Below are 25,103 nucleotides of genomic sequence, written 5' to 3' on the forward strand. Positions count from 1 at the left end.
TTTTGACACCACCCACTACGAAGTAGTCTCATCACTTTGAATTTTTGCGACGAACCCTTTTTGTGCCGATGATGTTGGAGGAAGTGTTGACAGTAGTGGAATGAGTGTTAGATTGTGCCCGTGTATTCTCGTCGAAAGAAGGATAGGTGATGGTATTGTGGACAGTGGGGTCGACAAACTCGAATATGTGAATATATAAATCACTTACATGGAGGTTGCACTGCTTGGGATCATCCATGTTTAAGTGTGGGGAACGAGACGGGTTTTTTTTTTTGAAACTTGAACGAGACGGGGCTTGAGTGTGAGAAATGAGAGGGGTGAGCAGCCCTTTTTATAGCAAAAAAAATGATACGTATTGTTTTAGAGGTTAAACACCATACTTGCATAGGAAAAGTGTGCACCAAATACGCGCAACTCTCCCTCGTCTCCCCGTAAAAAAAAAAACTCACTCTCTCCGTCTCTCTTCCCCGAAGCCGTCATGGCTTCCGCTGCCCCCTACCCTCCGGCCGCCGGCACCACCGTCACCAGAGCCAGCAACAGCAAGCCACCGACCGCCGGATCACACGCCAACCTCCTCCCCGCTTCTCCCTCCTCCGCGTCCCGTCTTCACCTCCCCCGCCTGCCCCCGCCACCTCCCCTCTCGTGCAACAACCACGCCCCCGTCCCCGCCACCACCTCCACCGTCTCCAGGAACCCCACCGCCGCCACCCTCTACCCGTCCGAGGACTCCCTCTCCGCCATGTCTCCGCGCGAGCAGACCGCCCTTCTCTCGCGGCAGCGTCACTGGCGCCGCGCCCACGACCTGTTCGACCGCGTGCGCGCGCTCCCAGGCTACGCGCCCAACCCTGTCCACTACAGCGTGCTCCTCCGCCACCTTGCCCGCGCGCGCCGGTGGTCCGAGCTCCGCCGCGTCTGGCTCATGATGTCCCGGGACGACGCCATCCGGCCCTCCAATCCAGCCTACGCCGCCCTCGCCGATGCCCTCGCCAAGGCCGGTTCGGCACAGGAATCCCTCCTGCTTCTCCTGCACATGCGCGCACTGGGTGTTGCCCCCGACGAGATATCCATGAACACCTTCGTCCGTATCCTCAAGAACAGTGGCCGCTACACGGACGCGCTCGTCCTTTTCAATAACTGGTGCATTGGCAGGTTCGATGTTGAATTTCTTCATCTTGGATACAGAGCGGTTGATTTGCACGGACCAATGCAATTCTTGATAGACGACGTGTTTCATGGTAAACTTGATTCTGCTGGTGCATTGGGCATTCAGAAAGTTCCTAGGAAGCCAAAGCTTGTGGAAACCTATAACACGATGATTGATCTTTATGGAAAGGCCGGGAGGCACAAGGATGCGATGGACATGTTTGTGGACATGCTGGCTTATCAGGTTATGCCAGACGTATGCACGTTCAATACAATGATCTACGGATTTGGGTCACGTGGCAGCGTCAAGGAGGCAGAGGCGCTGCTAGCTAACATGGTCGTCAGGGGGGTCACTCCAGATATTAGGACATATAATGTGATGATGACGCTGTTTGCGTCAATGGGGGATGCGGAGGGAGTTTTGAAGTACTACCATCAAATTGGGAGGACTGGGTTATGTGCTGATGCTGTGAGCTATAGGATTGTGCTACAGGTGCTATGTGAGAGGAAGTTGGTGCGTGAAGCAGAAGATGTGATAGAAGGAATTATCAAGTCTGGCACTAGCATCCATGAACAGTCCATACCAGTTGTCATGAAGATGTATATTGATCAGGGATTGCTTGATAAGGCAAATGCATTCTTTGAAATGCATTGCAGAGGCAAGGAGGTCTCATCCAAGAATTTTGCTGCCATCATGGATGCGTATGCAGATAGGTATCTTTGGGAAGAAGCCGAGCATATTTTCCACTGTGATAGAGGGATTGGGGGCAAGAGGGAGATAGTGGAATATAATGTGATGGTCAAGGCTTATGGTTTGGCAGGGAAATATGATAGAGTCATTTCTCTACTTGAGAACATGAAGGGCTCTGGCATCTCACCAGATGAGTGCACTTACAATTCCTTAATTCAGATGTTTTCTGCCGGTGGATTTCCACACAGAGCTAAGAAGCTCTTGCATAAAATGAAGGACACAGGATTTAAACCGGTGTGTGAGACATACTCTGCTGTTATGAGAGCTTATTCTCGCAATTCCTTGGCATCTGAAGCTATAGATCTGTACAGTGAAATGAAGGCCTCAGGTGTCGAACCAAATGTGGTTGTTTATGGTTTGCTGATTAATATGTTTGCGGAGACAGGACAAGTGGAGAAGGCACTGGATTATAGCAACTTGATGGAAGAATCTGGAATCACTCCAAACCATATTGTCTTAACTTCGGTTATCAAGGCCTACAACAAGATCAATTGCTGGAAGGAAGCGCAGGATTTGTATACAAGGATGAGGAACATGGATGGTGGCCCTGATATCATTGCCTCGAATACCATGCTAAACCTGTATGCAAAACTTGGGATGGTCATTGAGGCTAAGGCAATCTTTGACAATTTGAGGAGAAATAATCAGGAAGATGATGTTTCATACATTATCATGATGTTTCTCTACAAGAACATGGGCTTGCTTAACGAGTCCATTAAGATTGCTCATGAATTAGATAATTCAGGCTTACTATCTGACTGTGCTGCATATAATGCTGTTATGGCATGTTATGTGGCCAAGGGCAACTTGAGAGAATGTGCAGAGCTGGTGCAAAAAATGGTGGAAGATAACATCTTTCCAGATGCGTCAACCTTTCAGATGATATTTTCTGTGGTGAATAAAATTAATATTTCATCAGAGGAAGTTTTGCAGTTAGAATCAGCATACAGTGATGGCAGGAGTTCTGCCAAGCATGCTATACTTGCATTCTTGTTTTCCATGGCCGGCATGCATGCTGCTGCATTAAATGTCTGTGAGCAACTTTCAAAGCCTGAGTTGACAATTGATCCATGTGCATACAATGTTGCCTTCAAGGTGTATGCTTCCTGTGGAGAGGTGGATAAAGCTTTCAGTTTGTTCATGCGGATGCATGCTTTAGGGCTAAAACCGGACACTGTTACTTGCATCGATTTGTCAACTTGTTATGGGATATCTGGAATGTCAGAAGGCATGAGAAGGATAAGTGGTCTTCTTGCATACAGAAACAGCGAGTTTAGTAAGTCTTTACATAAAGCACTGGTTTCCTATAGAGAAACTGGAAGCAATGATTTTGCTGCTCAGTTAGTCAACAAATGAGATGTTAAGATAGTTCACCTCGTGTGACCTGGTAAGCTCACAAGGTGATGATGACTTAGTTGTGGACTTCCCAGGTCTAACTTTGTTGTGGTAATGTAATTGATTATTGGAGGTGACACATATTTGCTTCAAGATAAAAAAAGAAGGGGATCAGAAATATTAATGAGATTGATGATTGGAGTTAAGGGGCTGGACACGCCCATGGCTGATGGCTCCATGCTAAGTGTGGACAACTGCCACATGGAAACTGCAGTTCTGTGGATGAAGTCATTCTCAAGTTCATCCGTGTGGTGACTGACGTCATAGAGTCTCTTGTGAAGAGAGTGATTGTGGTTGAGTCTGAAACTGCTATCGAGAAAGGAATGTGAGGATTAGGTTGGAAGAGATCAGGAGGAAGACCACACAGGTTGAGTCCATGTCGGTGACAGTCGAGGAGATGGAGAAATTTGCAGTGGGTACAAATGGTATGCTGGATGAAATCTCATAGGGTTGAAGATATGGTGCCGGAGACCACATGACAGAGGCAGCGCACTGCTGAAAATGAGCAGGAGCTTAATCATGTGAAGAATGACTTTGACTCGCCCAGAACTTATGCCAGCACACTCGTTAATGTCAGAGAAAATCTTCTTCCGCCGGAGAAGCAATTTGAGACAATGGAGAAGATTTTTGACAGGTACTTTCACAAGTCTCATGTTGTTTCTAGTAATTACATCCTGTCTCATGTTGTTTCTAGTATTGTGATAGGTTCATTTTCCTTGCAAAACCCTTATAAGAAAATGGCAGATGAAGGAAGAGTAGAAATAGTTCATTTCAACCTCCCAATTTTGAACAAAGCAGCAGCACTAACCATTCATTCCATAAATTCTGGCATGCATGTTATGATGTGCTTCTATTGTCTTATGATACTTTGACGCATCAGTTTGGTAGACTGGTAATTACCATGATTACCATCTTAACAATATATTCAATCAGCTATGCATCGAACTAGTTTGTAACACGGTCAGCATTAGTATCTTTGAGATGCAAAACAAAAATAGTCTTAGTATATGATGCTAATGTTCTTCTGGGTTTCATCTCCATAAGAGTGGCTGAGTTTTGACGTTGGCTCGCCAAGACTATGACAACCCTCCTCCTTTACCCGGGCTTGGGACCGGCTATGTTGAGACAACATAGGCAGAGTTACCATGAGTTGGTTTCGAGAACTTATGGGTTTCAGCTCTAGCCTATCCCCAACTTGTTTGGGACTAAAGGCTTTGTTGTTGTTGTTGTTGTTGTTGTTGTTGTTGTTGTTGTATATATGATGCTAATGCTGTGTTAGTACTATATATTTAATTTTCTGTTGGCAATTCCAATTTATTTTTTACTAAATGGGCCCTATCTTTTCTATGGACTTTAGGGCACACAACCATATGGTCTGTTATAATTAGCACTTAAATGTCATGCCTAGATTTCTCTCTGTATCACATTTGTTATCAGTTTCTTCCCCCACTTCATTGTCTGTGAGGGATCTGGGTAGAGGTTTGTATGTGCTTTTTTAGAGTTACGTTGGCTATATATATTGCAACCATCGGTTAAAATAGTTAATACTGTTCTATCACTTGACATCTGAGGGAGGCTGTTGCCATATAAAATGTTTCAAGTAGATTCAAATTCAATGCACCGCTCTCCTAAATGCAGCAGTTTTATGCTTCGATCGTGTCCCAACTGTTTTTTGATATTTGTAGTGGTCAACAAGATGCAGATAGACTTGGGTAAGTCTAGAAGTCTGATTTTCTGCTGGTCTGCCTTTGCACAGAAAGAAGCGGAGGTCCAGAAGGACTAACCAGCTCGAGACTGAGAAAGCACAGAAAGAAGTCGAGGTCCAGAAGGCGATGGAGGAAAACTTGAGGCTACGTGCTATGGTCGACAAGAAGGACGTCCACTCGTTCAGCTCCAGGTGATGAGCGAGTGCATGTTCATGGATTTGAACCATCCAAACTGGTGGAAGACAGACACACCAGATAAGAAACCTGCACTTGTCCAACTGATGTCACTTACAGTTATATTGCCGCCGCAGCGGAAAATACATATATCCCTGGATGTCCCGAATAACAGATGGTGATGCAATGTTTTGGGGTCTGTGATTCGTGTCGCGAAACTAAATCGTGAAGTGTTGTTATCTTAGACGTGGTGTGTCGTAATCGCAACCCTGACAAGGCAGTTGTTGTATCTTGAGCGAGTGCAAAGGCTGGACGCATTTGTCCGGTTGGTTTCTTAAGTCCATAAGAGACGACGCAGCACTTTGGGGATGCTTTGTTTGAACTTTGCTGTTCCGTTATCTGTGATAGTGAAACCCGTAGAAATGTATTCCCTCCGTCCCATAATATAAGACGTAAGTCTATTATGGGACGGAGGGAGTATGATCGTAGCTCCATTCATCCTTCCGACCTGAACGGTATAATTCAGCTGCTGTTTTTACTTGGTGCTGTTAAAAATAACCGAAATGTTTTGCATATATAGATAGATTGGTGCATGTTCGCTTCAACTCTCTTGAGCTCGTCTTTCCGTAGCTGTGCCTCCACGCAATGTTTGACCACTTGGGTTGGAGTTAAGGTTGAATCCAGCATTCCTTTGTGCTTTAAGATTGGTGTGGCCCTCGAGGTGTGATGCACAGATGACATCCATATATGACAAAACATTTGAGCTGTTTTCACACTTTCTGTTATAAATTTTATTAGCTTAATGTTGATAATGTAGAAATTGTTTGCTACTCCCTCCGTTCTAAAATAGATGACTCAACTTTATACTAAAGTTAGTACAAAATTGAGTCATCTATTTTGGAACGGAGGGAGTATACAGCATTAACAATAACGAATGTTTTTGTACTCATCTGTTTCATCTATTTAATAGCATTTATGCTACTAAATTAGTGCCATTAAATTCATCATTAAATATATTTCACATCATATACAATTATTATAATAATTGAATTTTGTAGTATTTTTATAAATTTAGCCAAACATAATAGCATTTGGGTTAGAACAAAGTTAATATACAGAGCAATAAAAAGGAAGGGAGTATTTGCATAGGAAAAAATGTGTACGATGGACCTAGCGGGCCCCACCTGCCAGAGGGTCCACAGCGCGGATCACGAACCCCCTGACACCGAATTGAATGTGCCAAACCAAAGCAACAAACCCGAGGAAAAAAGAAATGGAAAATCCAACGCGGCAAGGTATGACGCCACCGGCTGCCATGTCACTACAGGCCGTGGACCTCGTGGCGTGGGCAGCAACTCCCTCTCTCTGCTCCTCCTACTAGTAGACACACCACGTCCACCCCCCCGGAAAAACCCACGCGACCGAGACCAGCAGCAGCACCACCTCCTCCCTCCATCCTGATCCGATCTGACTGAGCCGGCCATGGCGGTTAGGGTTTGGCTCTCCGCCATCCTCCTCGCCTTCCTCCTCGCCGCCTCCCCCTTCGCCCAAGGTAACCGCGCGTCCCCGTTCGTTCCCCTCCCGGTCTCCGCCGCCCAGATCCGCTCCTCTGTCTGGTACTCTCGGGAATTCCGCGGCGGGGCGGCGCTAGATCCGCCGGCTGCGCGCCGATCTGGAGCTAACGTTGGAGCCGATCGGGCTCTGATGGGGTTGGGGATGCGCCGGAGCTGGCTGGTATTTGGAGCGGGCGGGCGGGCTAGATCGGTCCGCTCGCCGGGGTGTAGCGCGCGGCGTAGGTGCGGTGCGGCGGAGTGAGCTCTTGGGTACGGCCGGCTGAGACTCGAGACCAGTTTGGTTGGTGCGGGGTTTGGGGCGAAATTTGAACGAGGACGCTATTTTGAGCGCGCATGTGTGCTATGCTCTATCTGTGGTTGCATGCTGCGGCAGTGAATCTTCGTGGGAATTTAGTAGCATTTTCTGAAATGTTCCGTGTTCTCTATACTGTATGGTTAGCAATTCAGCGGTAGATTGATATGATGGTTTCTCGGTTCTAATTTTTACCATAGTGAAATGTCGTAGCTATGTTGGCGGCCGTTGTTGACGGACAAATTAATTGGTCCCAGCAAGCAGTTTGAATTTGCAATTTATTTTACTCTTTTTTGAATAGGAGATCGAACTTAGTAGCTTGAGTGCTCTCACGTGGTGTTCTGTTTTTACCAAGCATGGATGCTCCCAAGTCATTTTCCTTTCATGTTTCATCTAGACTGATTGATATGTTAATTCTGTTCCTACAGTTGCTAGAGCTCAGTCTGAGGAAGATGCTGCTATGCAAGAAGTTGTTGATGGGGCTGATCTAGGATATGTGGGTGATGATACTCCGGTTTCCAGTGAAGAGCCTTTAAGCCCTGCTCCTGGTGTGGAGACTGTTTGCGTCTTCCCCAAAAACGCTGGGAAAAGTAAGTTCTATTGTGCAATTTTGTGAAGCCTCTTCTTTCATGATCAGTCATAAGAATTATATCACCATCTCTAAGCAACTGGAATTATGTGTCTTGACATTAAATATGATATGACCATGTATGTTTGCCACTCATTTTACTTTCAGAAGATCATAAACTTGTTACTTTTATTGAGCTGAAAAGATTCCATGAATATAAGTAGAGTTTGGTATGTATTTACTATTTACATACTAAAATATGAATTACTTCTAGAGCAACCATTTATGTTGAAAATTTGTATCCCATCTTTCTTGAGTTCAGTAATCAATAATATGTCCCATCTTTTTATTTGGTTGCAGTTGTACCAGCAGGTGAAGAAACTGAGCTTTTGGTTGGCCTGCAAAATGAGGGTAACTAATGCTGTTTTCTCCAACTTACGGTTATTTTCTCTAGCACCTACATTCACTACTAGGCTTGGATTGTGGTGTGCTTGGGACTACTCAGTGGAAGTTCTCTTTCTTTTATGCACATGTGTGCTGCCAGTTGTTTTTTGCTTTATGTCAACTTACTGCAAATTCATCTACATTTGGTTGGTATGCAATGTATGAGATTGTTTGAGTAGTTCAGTACTTCAGTTCTCTGTCATTCTTGCTTGTATGTTTCTACAAAGCCACTCTTACGTAAACTGCATATTTTTGATAGAAACACAATTTTCTGCACTGAATATTTCATTTCCATGCTAGTTCCTGTTGACCGGGCTCACACTTGTATATTGTGTTTACAGGTGAATCAACTTTGAATGTTGTTGCTGTCCATTCAACCTTGCATCTTCCTTATGATCACAAAATGTATGGACAAAACCTTACAGTTCAGGTGAGGAAACATATGGTTTTGTTGCTTGCTGAGTTATGTTCTATGCTAGCTGAAGTAACTGAAACTCTCATTTGTCAATTATGGACCATCTTAACTGTCCTACTCAGTCATCATTTACTTAATTCTGATTGCTCGAGAACTTGTTTTTACCTTCAGAAGTCTGAGAAATAATTATAGCCCTGGATTGGATGGGTGTGACCCCTAGTGGAGTAGGTGTAGGGTGTGTGAAGTGGAAGGAGCTACTGGTCAACATGTGGGCAGGGTGCAGGGTAGCAAGGGTTCTAGAAATGTTTGAATCCTACTATGATTTGGCAATCTCATTTCTGAAACTATTAACATGGCATTAGTTGAGTGAGTGGACATAAAGTGATCGCCATGTGTTTATACTTTACTGAGCCAAGCATGTTTTTAAACAGTCAGACCAATTCTACAATGTTGAAGATTTCATGTCTTCTTTCTTGCAGAGTTTCTACAACGCGTCAGTTCCTGTCTCTGTGCAAGCAACCTTTCCCTATACATTTGCCGTGAGCAAATTCTTGCAGGTTTCAATTCTCAAGCTTACTATTTTCTTTACCTTTGGAACAACTAAAGACTGAAGATGCCTCTCATAAAAAGAGAAGATGCTCATTTCTTACTTCTGGAAGGTCTGATGCTTGTCCCCTTGCAGCCTGGAGCATATGATCTTGTTGGTTACATTGTGTACGAGATTGATCAGCACCCTTACCAGAACGTATTCTACAATGGCACCATTGAGGTTGTTGAGGTCGGAGGGTTACTGAGTGTTGAATCTGTGTTCCTTATTACCCTTGGAATTGCACTTCTTGGTCTCCTAGGATTGTGGGCTTATGGTCAAGTGCAACAGCTCTCGAAGGTAATCCTCTATTTGACAGTGATATGCTATGCTGAACTCTTGAGATTGTTCATTTGCATTCCCCCACTATGTTTCTGTAGTGCCATTAGTTTTTTTTTTCATTTTCTTCTGGAAATATGAGATATCCATTGTGGAATCATCTGAACAGCTAATCCAGGCTACTTCCTGGTGACTGTTTAGGAGTCCCTAAGACCCTGTAGCTGATATAGCAGGATTGCATGCTTTGAGATGCATAATTGGTATTTAGCACTCATCTCAGTGTTGTGTATTTATTCTATACTTGTTTATGTGATGTAGAAAACAAAGAAAGGCCCCAAGGTGGAACTCGGAACTGGAACAACTGACGCCAACATGGACGAGTGGCTGGAGGTATCATTCGACCTCCACCAATATATCTTTATTCAGCTGAGTCTGGTGCCGAAGCTTATTGATATGACACCATTCTGTTCTGCCTTGCAGGGTACCGCGTTTGCAAAGGACAAGGCCAAGAAAAACAAATAGATTTGAGGTTGATGGGCCTAGCTAGACATTTCAGGATCTAGAATGAGACAAATCGAGGGTAGCCCTTCACAAGTAACCTGGATAGATGAGAGAGCAGAGGTGTTTGAACTAGTCTCGTGGCTGCACATCTTGTTGACACCATTTTCGACCTTGCTGTGTACTTTACAGATAGTTTTCCTTGAAACACAATTTTGTTGAAGGTATATGTTATCTATGGGATTTCTGATCTTTGATCCTAGAGCTGCGTGGTTTGGCATACACTTATGGCATTAGCCAAAGTATGTTTGGAGGTCAGCATACTTGTTTTTTCTTTGTTCATCTTCTCATTCTTATAGAACGGTATTGGCCAGCCGGTGTAGATATCTTCATACTCGAACTTTAAAGCCTGTCCTTGTTTAATGAATTTTTAAACCCTCGGCAAGTCTTTAGCAAACTAGTACTATACAGCGTTTATTTTGAACTTTGATTCAATGCAATCTCTTCAATGCCTGGCCACGGCTCTCAGAGTACAGGCAAGACCTCTCACAGAGGGAGTATCCCAAGTTCCCAACTTACCTTGCAGAGGTCAAAAAAAGAAACAAGGGGAGTTGTATCTCCCTCGATGATTCTGCAAGCCGTGGCAGGAGCCAATCGGAAACTTCCGTTCCTGCCTCGCCGCCTGTGCCATCTTGCTGCAGCTCGGTAACCCTCTATTGGAGTTCCCTTTATCGGAGATGATTTATATGGAAACTGCTGGAGATGCTCTTAGGTGGAAACATGGTTGTTCGTCTGACGGAGTATTTTCCAAAATAAGAAGACCACATAGAAAACTCTGAATCCAAGGAACAGAGAAGCATGAAGTATGAATGCTAGCTAGCTTGACATCGCCTGCTATCATCGTTAGAATAGGATCCAGTGTTGGGAACAAATTGACGGTTGCTTGCTTCTATAAGCTATTCAGATGTTTGTTACCGCTTGCAAACTAAATCCGAAAGATATCCGTGGAAAAAGTTGATATGAAATTGAAGCAGAATCATACCAAGCTATCCAGTTGGTGCACTAGCAGGAAACCCGCTGGAGATGCTCGAATTTGAAACATCCCCTACGGGGCAAAAACCTGCTAGCAGTGGATAACACTTCAAGATAACTACTTATTACAAACAAAGCATGACACAAATCACACCAAAGGAGGTAACCAGCACTACGCTTCCATGAGCAGCAATGGACCGCCATCACCTGGCTTCGCATGACCATCGGCACGATCCTTTGAACTTCAAAGTTCGAAGGTTCAAACGTACTGCACCAGTTTGTGATGCCAAATCCCAAATTGCACGCCTCAGTAATAGTTGTAGCTTGGAATGAATCGCCGGCGCTATGGAAAGGGACATTACCACTGAGAAAAAAAAAGACAAGATGTTTGAAGGATCAGTAGTCAATCGGGTGAGCTGGTATAGCTAAATGGTAGTACTACAGAAATACTAGCAGCATCGTTCAATCCACGACATATTTGTGATAATTGTGTCACATTTCAAAGCAAGTAGGTAATTAGTTAGAGAATTAGTTAGTGAGGACGTACTCCTTCTATAGAAAAATATAAGACATTTTAAATCACTATTTTAATGATCTAAGACGTCTTATATTTATTTACAGAAGGAGTAGCAGGTAGCTATACGTGCTTCAAGAATTAGATCAGCAGTAGTACTAGATCGAGTTATTTACTCCCTCCAGTCCTTTTTAGTTTGCATATTAGATTTGTCTGAAGTCAAGCCTCGTAAAGTTTGACCAACTTTATAGAAAAAATACCAACATTCACAATGTGAAATCAATACTAATAGATGCGTCATGACTTAAAGTTTCATGTTGTATAACTTTATCATGGTAGATGTTGATATTTTTTTTTATATATATATATGATCAAACTTTGTAAAGTTTGACTTCAGACAATTTTTATATGCAGAGTAAAAAGGACCGGAGGCAGTACCTTATTCAAGTTGAGTGTGGGGTTGTTGGGATTCATCTGGACCGCTTTACGGAATGCAGCCTCCCTGGCCTCCATCTCCTCCGGCTGAGCCTCGTAACATTCCAGATCGATAATTACCTGCTGAAGCGAACAGAGGTTCTCCAAGCCCAAGTCAAAATAGCCAGACTGATGCATGGTATCCCGCGCTCCGATATGCAGCTCCAGGATCCGGAGCTTCGCATGGCTCCAGATGCAAAAACCACCTCCGCATTGTGAGCATATCTCAACTCTGTTAGACACCTGAATGGGTAGCTAACAGCATCGATGACGGGCCATCCTTGTCTCTGCCGACGTGTGGCTCCGAACACACTCATGTCGAGATGACGGAGGGATGGTATGCAACCTAGGACATGAAGGTCTTCCTCCCCCAGTGTGTACAAGGAGATCACAAGGTGCGACAGAGAGGAGAGCGAGGACATCCATCTTGGCACTAAAGAGGCCATATTATCCTCTGCTATGACGCGCTGAAGCTGTTGAGGCCCCGACAACAATAAAGTTCCACATCCAGACTCCGGGCCAATATCGCAACCACTCACTCTCAAGGTTTGGAGGTTGATGAGCTTGGACAGACACTGGCGGAAGGGCTCCTCAAAACTCTTGTCCCATTCAATGACTTTCATATCAAGGCACCTCAACTCGGCCAGCCCGGACAGATCAAGCAGGACAGATGGGGACATGACAATCACCGTCTTCAACTCTTGTAGAGGTTTCAGATTCTCGGATCCATATGGTACTCTTATCCAAGTATTAACACGCAGATAGACCAGCTGGCACAGTTGTTCAAAAGTTGATGGCAGCTCCTCTATTTCAGTATCACCTATGTCGAGTACCTGCAAAAGCCGGAGATTTGCAATCTCTCTCGGGATCTCCGTGATGTAGGTGAAGGAAATATGCCCTAGAGGCAATAATAAAGTTATTATTTATTTCCTTATATCATGATAAATGTTTATTATTCATGCTAGAATTGTATTAACCGGAAACATAATACATGTGTGAATACATAGACAAACTTAGTGTCACTAGTATGCCTCTACTTGACTAGCTCGTTAATCAAAGATGGTTATGTTTCCTAACCATGAACAAAGTGTTGTTATTTGATTAACGAGGTCACATCATTAGTTGAATGATCTGATTGACATGACCCATTCCATTAGCTTAGCACCCGATCGTTTAGTATGTTGCTATTGCTTTCTTCATGACTTATACATGTTCCTATGACTATGAGATTATGCAACTCCCGTTTGCCGGAGGAACACTTTGTGTGCTACCAAACGTCACAACGTAACTGGGTGATTATAAAGGAGCTCTACAGGTGTCTCCAATGGTAGATGTTGGGTTGGCGTATTTCGAGAATAGGATTTGTCACTCCGATTGTCGGAGAGGTATCTCTGGGCCCTCTCGGTAATGCACATCACATAAGCCTTGCAAGCATTGCAACTAATGAGTTAGTTGCGGGATGATGTATTAGGGAACGAGTAAAGAGACTTGCCGGTAACGAGATTGAACTAGGTATTGGATACCGACGATCGAATCTCGGGCAAGTAACATACCGATGACAAAGGGAACAACGTATGTTGTTATGCGGTCTGACCGATAAAGATCTTCGTAGAATATGTAGGAGCCAATATGGGCATCCAGGTCCCGCTATTGGTTATTGACCGGAGACGTGTCTCGGTCATTTCTACATTGTTCTCGAACCGTAGGGTCCGCACGCTTAACGTTACGATGACAGTTATTATGAGTTTATGCATTTTGATGTACCGAAGATTGTTCGGAGTCCCGGATGTGATCATGGACATGACGAGGAGTCTCGAAATGGTCGAGACATAAAGATTGATATATTGGAAGCCTATTTTTGGTTATCGGAAGTGTTCCGGGTGAAATCGGGATTTTACCGGAGTACCGGGAGGTTACCGGAACCCCCCGGGAGCCATATGGGCCTTAATGGGCTTTAGTGGAAAGGAGAAAGGGGCAGCCCAAGGTGGCCGCGCGCCTCCCCCCTCCCCTAGTCCTATTAGGACTAGGAGAGGTGGCCGGCCCCCCTCTCTCTCTTTCCCCCTCGAGGAATCCTAGTCCAACTAGGATTGGGGGGGGGGAGTCCTACTCCCGGTAGGAGTAGGACTCCTCCTGCGCCCTCCTCCTGGCCGGCGGCCCCCTCCCCCTTGGCTCCTTTATATACGGAGGCAGGGGGCACCTCTAGACACACAAGTTGATCCTTGAGATCGTTCCTTAGCCGTGTGCGGTGCCCCCTGCCACCATATTCCACCTCGATCATATTGTAGTGGTGCTTAGGCGAAGCCCTGCGGCGGTAGAACATCAAGATCGTCACCACGCCGTCGTGCTGACGGAACTCTTCCCTGATGCTTTGCTGGATCGGAGCCCGGGGATCATCATCGAGCTGTACGTGTGCTAAGAACTCGGAGGTGCCGGAGTATCGGTGCTTGAATCGGTCGGATCGGGAAGACGTACGACTACTTCCTCTACGTTGCGTCAACGCTTCCGCAGTCGGTCTGCGTGGGTACGTAGACAACACTCTCCCCTCTCGTTGCTATGCATCACCATGATCTTGCGTGTGCGTAGGAAATTTTTTGAAATTACTGCGTTCCCCAACAGTGGCATCCGAGCCTAGGTTTTATGGTTTGATGTTATATGCACGAGTAGAACACAAGTGAGTTGTGGGCGATATAAGTCATACTGCCTACCAGCATGTCATACTTTGGTTCAGCGGCATTGTTGGACGAGACGACCCGGACCAACATTACGCGTACGCTTACGCGAGACTGGTTCCCCCGACGTGCTTTGCACATAGGTGGCTTGCGGGCGACTGTCTCTCCAACTTTAGTTGAACCGAGTGTGGCTACGCCCGGTCCTTGCGAAGGTTAAAACGGAGTCTATTTGACAAACTATCGTTGTGGTTTTGATGCGTAGGTGAGATTGGTTCTTGCTTAAGCCCGTAGCAGCCACGTAAAACTTGCAACAACAAAGTAGAGGACGTCTAACTTGTTTTTGCAGGGCATGTTGTGATGTGACATGGTCAAGGCATGATGATGAATTTTATTGTATGAGATGATCATGTTTTGTAACCGAGTTATCGGCAACTGGCAGGAGCCATATGGTTGTCGCTTTATTGTATGCAATGCAATCGCGATGTAATGCTTTACTTTATCACTAAGCGGTAGCGATAGTCGTGGAAGCATAAGATTGGCAAGACGACAACGATACTACGATGAAGATCAAGGTGTCGCGCCGGTGACGATGGTGATCATGACGGTGCTTCGAAGATGGAGATCACAAGCACAAGATGATGATGGCCATATCATATCACTTATATTGATTGCATGTGATGTTTATCTTTTTTATGCATCTTATCTTGCTTTGATTGACGGTAGCATTATAAGATGATCTCTCACTAAATTATCAAGAAGTGTTCTCCCTGAGTACGCACCGTTGCCAAAGTTCGTCGTGCCCAGACACCACGTGATGATCGGGTGTGATAAGCTCTACGTCCATCTACAACGGGTGCAAGCCAGTTTTTGCACACGCAGAATACTCAGGTTAAACTTGACGAGCCTAGCATATGCAGATATGGCCTCGGAACACGGAGACCGAAAGGTCGAGCGTGAATCATATAGTAGATATGATCAACATAACGATGTTCACCATTGAAAACTACTCCATCTCACGTGATGATCGGTTATGGTTTAGTTGATTTGGATCACGTGATCACTTAGAGGATTAGAGGGATGTCTATCTAAGTGGGAGTTCTTAAGTAATCTGATTAATTGAACTTAAACTTATCATGAACTTAGTACCTGATAGTATCTTGCTTGTTTATGTTGATTGTAGATAGATGGCTCGTGCTGTTGTTCCGTTGAATTTTAATGCGTTCCTTGAGAAAGCAAAGTTGAAAGATGATGGTAGCAATTACACGGACTGGGTCCGTAACTTGAGGATTATCCTCATTGCTGCTCAGAAGAATTACGTCCTGGAAGCACCGCTAGGTGCCAGGCCTGCTGCTGGAGCAACACCAGATGTTATGAACGTCTGGCAGAGCAAAGCTGATGACTACTCGATAGTTCAGTGTGCCATGCTTTACGGCTTAGAATCGGGACTTCAACGACGTTTTGAACGTCATGGAGCATATGAGATGTTCCAGGAGTTGAAGTTAATATTTCAAGCAAATGCCCGGATTGAGAGATATGAAGTCTCCAATAAGTTCTATAGCTGCAAGATGGAGGAGAACAGTTCTGTCAGTGAGCATATACTCAAAATGTCTGGGTATAATAATCACTTGATTCAGATGGGAGTTAATCTTCCAGATGATTGCGTCATTGACAGAATTCTCCAATCACTGCCACCAAGCTACAAGAGCTTCGTGATGAACTATAATATGCAAGGGATGAACAAGACTATTCCCGAGCTCTTCGCAATGCTGAAAGCTGCGGAGGTAGAAATCAAGAAGGAGCATCAAGTGTTGATGGTTAACAAGACCACTAGTTTCAAGAAAAAGGGCAAAGGGAAGAAGAAGGGGAACTTCAAGAAGAACGGCAAACTAGTTGCTGCTCAGGAGAAGAAACCCAAGTCTGGACCTAAGCCTGAAACTGAGTGCTTCTACTGCAAGCAGACTGGTCACTGGAAGCGGAACTGCCCCAAGTATTTGGCGGATAAGAAGGATGGCAAGGTGAACAAAGGTATATGTGATATACATGTTATTGATGTGTACCTTACTAGAGCTCGCAGTAGCACCTGGGTATTTGATACTGGTTCTGTTGCTAATATTTGCAACTCGAAACAGGGACTACGGATTAAGCGAACACTGGCGAAGGACGAGGTGACGATACGCGTGGGAAACGGTTCCAAAGTCGATGTGATCGCGGTCGGCACGCTACCTCTACATCTACCTTCGGGATTAATATTAGACCTAAATAATTGTTATTTGGTGCCAGCATTGAGCATGAACATTATATCTGGATCTTGTTTAATGCGAGACGGTTATTCATTTAAATCAGAGAATAATGGTTGTTTTATTTATATGAGTAATATCTTTTATGGTCATGCACCTTTGAGGAGTGGTCTATTTTTGATAAATCTCGATAGTAGTAACACACATATTCATAATGTTGAAGCCAAAAGATGCAGAGTTGATAATGATAGTGCAACTTATTTGTGGCACTGCCGTTTAGGTCATATCGGTATAAAGCGCATGAAGAAACTCCATACTGATGGACTTTTGGAACCACTTGATTATGAATCACTTGGTACTTGCGAACCGTGCCTCTTAGGTAAGATGACTAAAACGCCGTTCTCCGGTACTACGGAGAGAGCAACAGATTTATTGGAAATCATACATACCGATGTATGTGGTCCGATGAATATTGAGGCTCGTGGCGGATATCGTTATTTTCTCACCTTCACAGATGACTTAAGTAGATATGGGTATATCTACTTAATGAAACACAAGTCTGAAACATTTGAAAAGTTCAAAGAATTTCAGAGTGAAGTTGAAAATCATCGTAACAAGAAAATAAAGTTTCTACGATCTGATCGTGGAGGAGAATATTTGAGTTACGAGTTTGGTGTACATTTGAAACAATGCGGAATAGTTTCGCAACTCACGCCACCCGGAACACCACAGCGTAATGGTGTGTCCGAACGTCGTAATCGTACTTTACTAGATATGGTGCGATCTATGATGTCTCTTACTGATTTACCGCTATCGTTTTGGGGTTATGCTTTAGACACGGCCGCATTCACGTTAAATAGGGCACCATCAAAATCCGTTGAGACGACGCCTTATGAACTATGGTTTGGCAAGAAACCAAAGTTGTCATTTCTTAAAGTTTGGGGCTGCGATGCTTATGTGAAAAAGCTTCAACCTGATAAGCTCGAGACCAAATCGGAAAAATGTGTCTTCATAGGATACCCAAAGGAGACTGTTGGGTACACCTTCTATCACAGATCCGAAGGCAAGACATTCGTTGCTAAGAATGGATCCTTTCTAGAGAAGGAGTTTCTCTCGAAAGAAGTGAGTGGGAGGAAAGTAGAACTTGACGAGGTAACTGTACCTGCTCCCTTATTGGAAAGTAGTACATCACAGAAAACTGTTTCTGCGACACCTATACCAATTAGTGATGAAGCTAATGATGATGATCATGAAACTTCAGGACAAGATACTACTAAACCTCGTAGATCAACCAGAGCGAGATCCGTACCAGAGTGGTATGGTAATCCTGTTCTGGAAATTATGCTGCTAGATCATGATGAACCTACGAACTATGAAGAAGCGATGGTGAGCCCAGATTCCGCAAAATGGCTTGAAGCCATGAAATCTGAGATGGGATCCATGTATGAGAACAAAGTATGGACTTTGGTTGACTTGCCCGATGATCGGCAAGCAATTGAGAATAAATGGATCTTCAAGAAGAAGACTGACGCTGATGGTAATGTTACTGTCTACAAAGCTCAACTTGTCGCAAAAGGTTTTCGACAAGTTCAAGGGGTTGACTACGATGAGACTTTCTCACCCGTAGCGATGCTTAAGTCTGTCCGAATCATGTTAGCGATTGCCGCATTTTATGATTATGAAATTTGGCAGATGGATGTCAAAACTGCATTCCTGAATGGATTTCTGGAAGAAGAGTTGTATATGATGCAACCGGAAGGTTTTGTCGATCCAAAGGGAGCTAACAAAGTGTGCAAGCTCCAGCGATCCATTTATGGACTGGTGCAAGCCTCTCGGAGTTGGAATAAACGCTTTGATAGTGTGATCAAAGCATTTGGTTTTATACAGACTTTCGGAGAAGCCTGTATTTACAAGAAAGTGAGTGGGAGCTCTGTAGCATTTCTGATATTATATGTGGATGACATATTACTGATTGGAAATGATATAGAATTTCTGGATAGCATAAAGGGATACTTGAATAAGAGTTTTTCAATGAAAGACCTCGGTGAAGCTGCTTACATATTAGGCATAAAGATCTATAGAGATAGATCAAGGCGCTTAATTGGACTTTCACAAAGCACATACCTTGACAAGATTTTGAAGAAGTTCAAAATGGATCAAGCAAAGAAAGGGTTCTTGCCTGTGTTACAAGGTGTGAAGTTGAGTCAAACTCAATGCCCGACCACTGCAGAAGATAGAGAGAAAATGAAAGATGTTCCCTATGCTTCAGCAATAGGCTCTATCATGTATGCAATGCTGTGTACCAGACCTGATGTGTGCCTTGCTATAAGCTTAGCAGGGAGGTACCAAAGTAATCCAGGAGTGGATCACTGGACAGCGGTCAAGAACATCCTGAAATACCTGAAAAGGACTAAGGATATGTTTCTCGTATATGGAGGTGACAAAGAGCTCACCGTAAGAGGTTACGTTGATGCAAGCTTTGACACTGATCCGGACGATTCTAAATCGCAAACCGATACGTGTTTACATTAAACGGTGGAGCTGTCAGTTGGTGCAGTTCTAAACAAAGCGTCGTAGCGGGATCTACATGTGAAGCGGAGTACATAGCTGCTTCGGAAGCAGCGAACGAAGGAGTCTGGATGAAGGAGTTCATATCCGATCTAGATGTCATACCTAGTGCATCGGGTCCAATGAAAATCTTTTGTGACAATACTGGTGCAATTGCCTTGGCAAAGGAATCCAGATTTCACAAGAGGACCAAGCACATCAAGAGACGCTTCAATTCCATCCGGGATCTAGTCCAGGTGGGAGACATAGAAATTTGCAAGATACATACGGATCTGAATGTTGCAGACCCGTTGACTAAGCCTCTTCCACGAGCAAAACATGATCAGCACCAAGGCTCCATGGGTGTTAGAATCATTACTGTGTAATCTAGATTATTGTCTCTAGTGCAAGTGGGAGACTGAAGGAAATATGCCCTAGAGGCAATAATAAAGTTATTATTTATTTCCTTATATCATGATAAATGTTTATTATTCATGCTAGAATTGTATTAACCGGAAACATAATACATGTGTGAATACATAGACAAACTTAGTGTCACTAGTATGCCTCTACTTGACTAGCTCGTTAATCAAAGATGGTTATGTTTCCTAACCATGAACAAAGTGTTGTTATTTGATTAACGAGGTCACATCATTAGTTGAATGATCTGATTGACATGACCCATTCCATTAGCTTAGCACCCGATCGTTTAGTATGTTGCTATTGCTTTCTTCATGACTTATACATGTTCCTATGACTATGAGATTATGCAACTCCCGTTTGCCGGAGGAACACTTTGTGTGCTACCAAACGTCACAACGTAACTGGGTGATTATAAAGGAGCTCTACAGGTGTCTCCAATGGTAGATGTTGGGTTGGCGTATTTCGAGAATAGGATTTGTCACTCCGATTGTCGGAGAGGTATCTCTGGGCCCTCTCGGTAATGCACATCACATAAGCCTTGCAAGCATTGCAACTAATGAGTTAGTTGCGGGATGATGTATTAGGGAACGAGTAAAGAGACTTGCCGGTAACGAGATTGAACTAGGTATTGGATACCGACGATCGAATCTCGGGCAAGTAACATACCGATGACAAAGGGAACAACGTATGTTGTTATGCGGTCTGACCGATAAAGATCTTCGTAGAATATGTAGGAGCCAATATGGGCATCCAGGTCCCGCTATTGGTTATTGACCGGAGACGTGTCTCGGTCATGTCTACATTGTTCTCAAACCGTAGGGTCCGCACGCTTAACGTTACGATGATAGTTATTATGAGTTTATGCATTTTGATGTACCGAAGATTGTTCGGAGTCCCGGATGTGATCATGGACATGACGAGGAGTCTCGAAATGGTCAAGACATAAAGATTGATATATTGGAAGCCTATGTTTGGTTATCGGAAGTGTTCCGGGTGAAATCGGGATTTTACCGGAGTACCGGGAGGTTACCAGAACCCCCCGGGAGCCATATGGGCCTTAATGGGCTTTAGTGGAAAGGAGAAAGGGGCAGCCCAAGGTGGCCGCGCGCCTCCCCCTCCCCTAGTCCTATTAGGACTAGGAGAGGTGGCCGGCCCCCCTCTCTCTCTTTCCCCCTCGGGGAATCCTAGTCCAACTAGGATTGGGGGGGGAGTCCTACTCCCGGTAGGAGTAGGACTCCTCCTGCGCCCTCCTCCTGGCCGGCGGCCCCCTCCCCCTTGGCTCCTTTATATACGGAGGCAGGGGGCACCTCTAGACACACAAGTTGATCCTTGAGATCGTTCCTTAGCCGTGTGCGGTGCCCCCTGCCACCATATTCCACCTCGATCATATTGTAGCGGTGCTTAGGCGAAGCCCTGCAACGGTAGAACATCAAGATCGTCACCACGCCATCGTGCTGACGGAACTCTTCCCCGATGCTTTGCTGGATCGGAGCCCGGGGATCATCATCGAGCTGTACGTGTGCTAAGAACTCGGAGGTGCCGGAGTATCGGTGCTTGGATCGGTCGGATCAGGAAGACGTACGACTACTTCCTCTACGTTGCGTCAACGCTTCCGCAGTCGGTCTGCGTGGGTACGTAGACAACACTCTCCCCTCTCGTTGCTATGCATCACCATGATCTTGCGCGTGCGTAGGAATTTTTTTGAAATTACTGCGTTCCCCAACAGTAGGTTCCAAATAGCCACAAGTACCTTAGGTGAAACATATTGCATATAAGCATAAAGTGCCGATCATCCACCTGCTTACAGTTGGTTAAATCCAGTGCACTTAAGAGTGGAAAGCTTGAAAGTGTTGGCAACAGAGAAAATGATTTCCTGAACACCGTAAGTGACCTGACATGGGACATATTCATTGTAGAGAGCACCTTGGCATCCTCTTGCTTGCTGGTATGGAGGGATAGTCGACGGATCTTTCCTGGTACAGACTCATACTGTTGACCACCTAATGTTGTCATAAAATTTTCTTCACGCGACAAACAAGTGATGAGATCAAGAACCATGTCATGTAAACGGCAATAACTTGCCTTCTTTTTTGAGCCAGCCGAAAAAGCAGAATGCAAATCCCATTTACTACTTACTGGCTGGATTGAGCTTTGGTTAATAAGCTCGTCGAAGTATTCCTCTCCTACTTCGTACAAGCTCTTTCCTTGTTCTGGCTGAATAAAACCTTCACCCACCCACTTCCAAATTAAATACTTTCTCTTAAATTTGCAATCCTCTGGATACAAACTTAAAAATAACAAGCAAATCTTGAGATGAGGAGGCAGATAATAGTAACTAACATATAATATCCTTCTCATGTCATTCACATCTGGATTATTTTCCAGCCCGGTGCCCATAGATTGGTAAACCTTGGACCAATGTGCGCTGTCATTTCTTTCCGCCAACAAGCTAGATATTGTAATGATAGCTAATGGTACTCCACCACATTTCATTAAAATTTTCTCTGATACTTCGACCAACTGTTTATGAGAGCATTTTTCTCCTTTTCCAAATATTCTTTGGTGGAATAATATTTTTGAGTCAGCGGTAGAAAGAGGTTTCATTTCATAAACATCACCATCTTATTTGGCAACACCTAGAATGCGAGTTGCTGTGATTACTCTACTTCCACATTCATTCTCAATCAAAGCACATCTAATATTTTTCCAGACAGATTTATCCCATATGTCGTCAATAACAATGATGTACCTATGGGGAAATACCAGATGATCATATATATTAGTAGATGCATTTTTATATGTTCTAATTATTTGAGTACCATTAAGAAATTTCAATCAAACATATAATTGACAAGGGAAAAAACAAGTGTATAATAAGTACTTGGTGATGGTACCACCTATACGAATGAAAAAAGTTGGTTTGGTGGCCTTCATCGGGGAAGAGAAAAATATCAATGTTATGTGGTCTCAGAGTATAAGGTATTAAGTTTGGGTGTGCAGCGTATAGGTGTTGGGCTGACAAGGCACGCAATAAGAGCCTTGCTCCAACTGACTAGTTTAAACCCTTAGTTTCGTTCCCAAAGTGCTATAGATAACTCGTTCTAAATTATAATTTATTCTTTTACATTCTAGTAGTTCATTATTCTACATTTACCCTACCAAACCACTTTTTCCATCTTGATGAATCTAAGACTCACCTGCTAGAATTTCACAAAACATCACAACATATTGGGAACAAATAAAAATGAATGATGTTATATACGTTGGGAAACAAAAAACACATGTCTTCAATTTTTAGCATAGACTTGGGTGACACTCGTCCCTAATATTTAAAAATCACGACAATATTATAACTTATGCATACATGATTTCTGTTTGAAGGATTTCACATTTTTTTGGGAATATTAATTTCCTAAAATATTTATTAAGCACAAACTAGAAATTCAATCTGTTATGGTATTTCCATATTATAATTCTACAAGGTTTTAGTGTAGAAGGGTCACTTGATTTGGAGTTAAAGGTACGATATTCTAAATGTTTAAGAGGATCAAAGGGGTAGGAAAAGGATGAAGTCAAAAGAAATTAGCTTAGCAATACTCATAGAACAATATAATACAATTGGATAATCAATACTAATGGTTTAGCAAAAAAGAAGTATGTATTTATATAATTACATAGTCATAGTTTTTGTCACAGGTAACCAATGTATATGCTATTAGCACATACAAAGTTTCAAAACAGTAGTTATTAGGCTCACATCGGTTAGCACCTCTCTACAAATAATATTGCGTCTGTATACAAGTCAATGATAGGAACCATATGTAGAATCACGACTACATATATGACATTAGTCTTAATTACCTATACTACCTACTGTATTTGATTTCTTTAAATCCAGCCTTACTAGGGAACATGTCCACGAGTAGTTGTAAGACAATACTGGCTTACACTTTAACCACAAACATCAATATAAGGAGCTAATAATTAAGAACTCACAGTCAACATATCAAAACCCTAGGAGGATGAAAAACATATACCTCTTGTTCCGAAGGAATTCTCTTATTTCAGCAATGAGTTCTGTTTCTCCCCACATCGATTCATTAATGTTTTGATACCATTTGTTGTCAAGTTGATGGAGTAAGTTCTTGAAGATCTTCTCGATATTAGGAGTAGAAGACACGGAGACAAAAGCTCCACAATCGAACTCCACTTTAAGCTTCTGAAACGCCGCATTTGCAAGAGTTGTCTTGCCCAACCCTCCAAAGCCAACAATAGAGACCATCTTGAGTTGTTTCGCCGACACCTCATCACCCACTCTCAGCATCTTCACTAGCTCATTGCTCTTCTCTTCGGTGCCAATGAGCTCCGTGGCCTTTCTGTACAAGGCTAACTGGCGAAGGCTATCAGTGGTCATGGAAGCTGGCCTAGCGGGAAGGATGTCGACCTTGCATGCATCACGCCGTCTACCGACCTCCTTGGCACGGCTCTTGATGTCTCTGATATCATTGACTATCTTGTGGCGGATCTTGGCCGTCGTCAACAGGTTGAGTCTCCTGTGGATGAAGCCCATGAAGATGTGAGACTTGTCCAGCCCATCGGTCCACATACGCACCATGAACCTGTCGACGCTGTCCTCGAGATCGCGGGACAGGTCCTGCACTTCCTTGGCCCAGAGCTTAAGTTGGACGTCGGGTGGCTTGTCGATCGGCGCCAGCGATACCTTGACAAGGGCCGCCTGCATGCTCTCCATCTCGACTTTGAGGAACATGATCTCGCCCCTGGCGGCCCTGTGAAGGCCGCGCTCCTCCGTGAGCAGGCTGGCCAGCTTGGGCAGGAGGGTGCCCGTCATGACGAGCTGCGCCATGCTCGGTCGGTGGTTAATTAGCTTATTGGTGTTTGGAGAAGTAGCAATGGAATGGAAGGCTTGGTTGATGATGGGCAGAGCATGTGCTATTCACCCTGGCGTCGACTTCGTTTATAGAGGCTATATATCCTGATAAATCATGAGTGGACATGGTGCCACGCGAGGATGGTATCCACACCATTCATTTTCCGTGATTCATGTTGTATTTACATTGCCAAAACATATATTGGTCGTATTCCATGGATAATAGATGAGTATGGCCCACGGATCTGCACAAGTGCAGTTAAAGCCCCATTGATGACCACACTGATCCCACATTATTGATTAGAGGAGTTCTTTCAGTTATTTGCAGCGTACATTAACCACAACCTGCACCATTGCATGTATTTTCTCCCCATTCCTTGTTCATTCTACAGCTCCTCTCGCACTCATCTTGCTTCTCTTGTTTTTGCTCTTCGTTCAGGGCATGGCTAGCTAGAACTCATACATGGAGATTTAGAGTGTCTTTTAAAAAAAAA

The 25,103-nt window shown here is 44.0% G+C and overlaps 2 protein-coding genes and 1 pseudogene across 3 annotated transcripts; 2 read left to right on the top strand and 1 right to left on the bottom strand.

Annotated features, from left to right (window-relative positions):
* The first annotated feature begins 401 nt into the window (after positions 1-401).
* Positions 402-5,551, top strand: LOC125524543 (Pentatricopeptide repeat (PPR) superfamily protein). Of its 2 annotated transcripts, none has more exons than XM_048689580.2 (2): positions 402-3,923; positions 4,975-5,551. In XM_048689580.2, the coding sequence occupies exon 1, from the start codon at positions 479-481 to the stop codon at positions 3,248-3,250; it is 2,772 nt and encodes a 923-aa protein (XP_048545537.2). In that variant the 5' UTR covers positions 402-478; the 3' UTR covers positions 3,251-3,923; positions 4,975-5,551. The 2 variants fall into 2 exon arrangements, with proteins under 2 accessions (XP_048545537.2, XP_048545536.2); XM_048689579.2 differs by having other exon boundaries at positions 5,046-5,551.
* A 979-nt stretch (positions 5,552-6,530) lies between these two features.
* Positions 6,531-10,087, top strand: LOC125524544 (Translocon-associated protein (TRAP), alpha subunit). Its single transcript, XM_048689582.2, has 8 exons — positions 6,531-6,721; positions 7,464-7,625; positions 7,964-8,014; positions 8,389-8,477; positions 8,942-9,019; positions 9,145-9,348; positions 9,646-9,717; positions 9,808-10,087. Exons 1-8 carry the CDS (start codon positions 6,652-6,654, stop codon positions 9,847-9,849), a joined length of 768 nt encoding a protein of 255 aa, XP_048545539.1. The 5' UTR covers positions 6,531-6,651; the 3' UTR covers positions 9,850-10,087.
* Positions 10,088-11,764: 1,677 nt separating this feature from the next.
* LOC125519059 (disease resistance protein RGA5-like) lies at positions 11,765-24,585 on the bottom strand (annotated as a pseudogene).
* Positions 24,586-25,103: the final 518 nt, after the last annotated feature.

This window comes from Triticum urartu, chromosome 7A, assembly GCF_056163025.1.
Source record: "Triticum urartu cultivar PI428250 chromosome 7A, HENAU_Tu73, whole genome shotgun sequence".
Taxonomy (NCBI): Eukaryota; Viridiplantae; Streptophyta; class Magnoliopsida; order Poales; family Poaceae; genus Triticum; species Triticum urartu.

Bases quoted from the DNA above. Each gene is read 5' to 3' on its own strand.
- LOC125524543 (XM_048689580.2), top strand. From the start codon at position 479: ATGGCTTCCGCTGCCCCCTACCCTCCGGCCGCCGGCACCACCGTCACC.
- LOC125524544 (XM_048689582.2), top strand. From the start codon at position 6,652: ATGGCGGTTAGGGTTTGGCTCTCCGCCATCCTCCTCGCCTTCCTCCTC. The intron at 9,349-9,645 runs GTAATCCTCTAT...TATGTGATGTAG, and splicing joins AAGTGCAACAGCTCTCGAAG to AAAACAAAGAAAGGCCCCAA. The intron at 9,718-9,807 runs GTATCATTCGAC...TCTGCCTTGCAG, and splicing joins ACATGGACGAGTGGCTGGAG to GGTACCGCGTTTGCAAAGGA.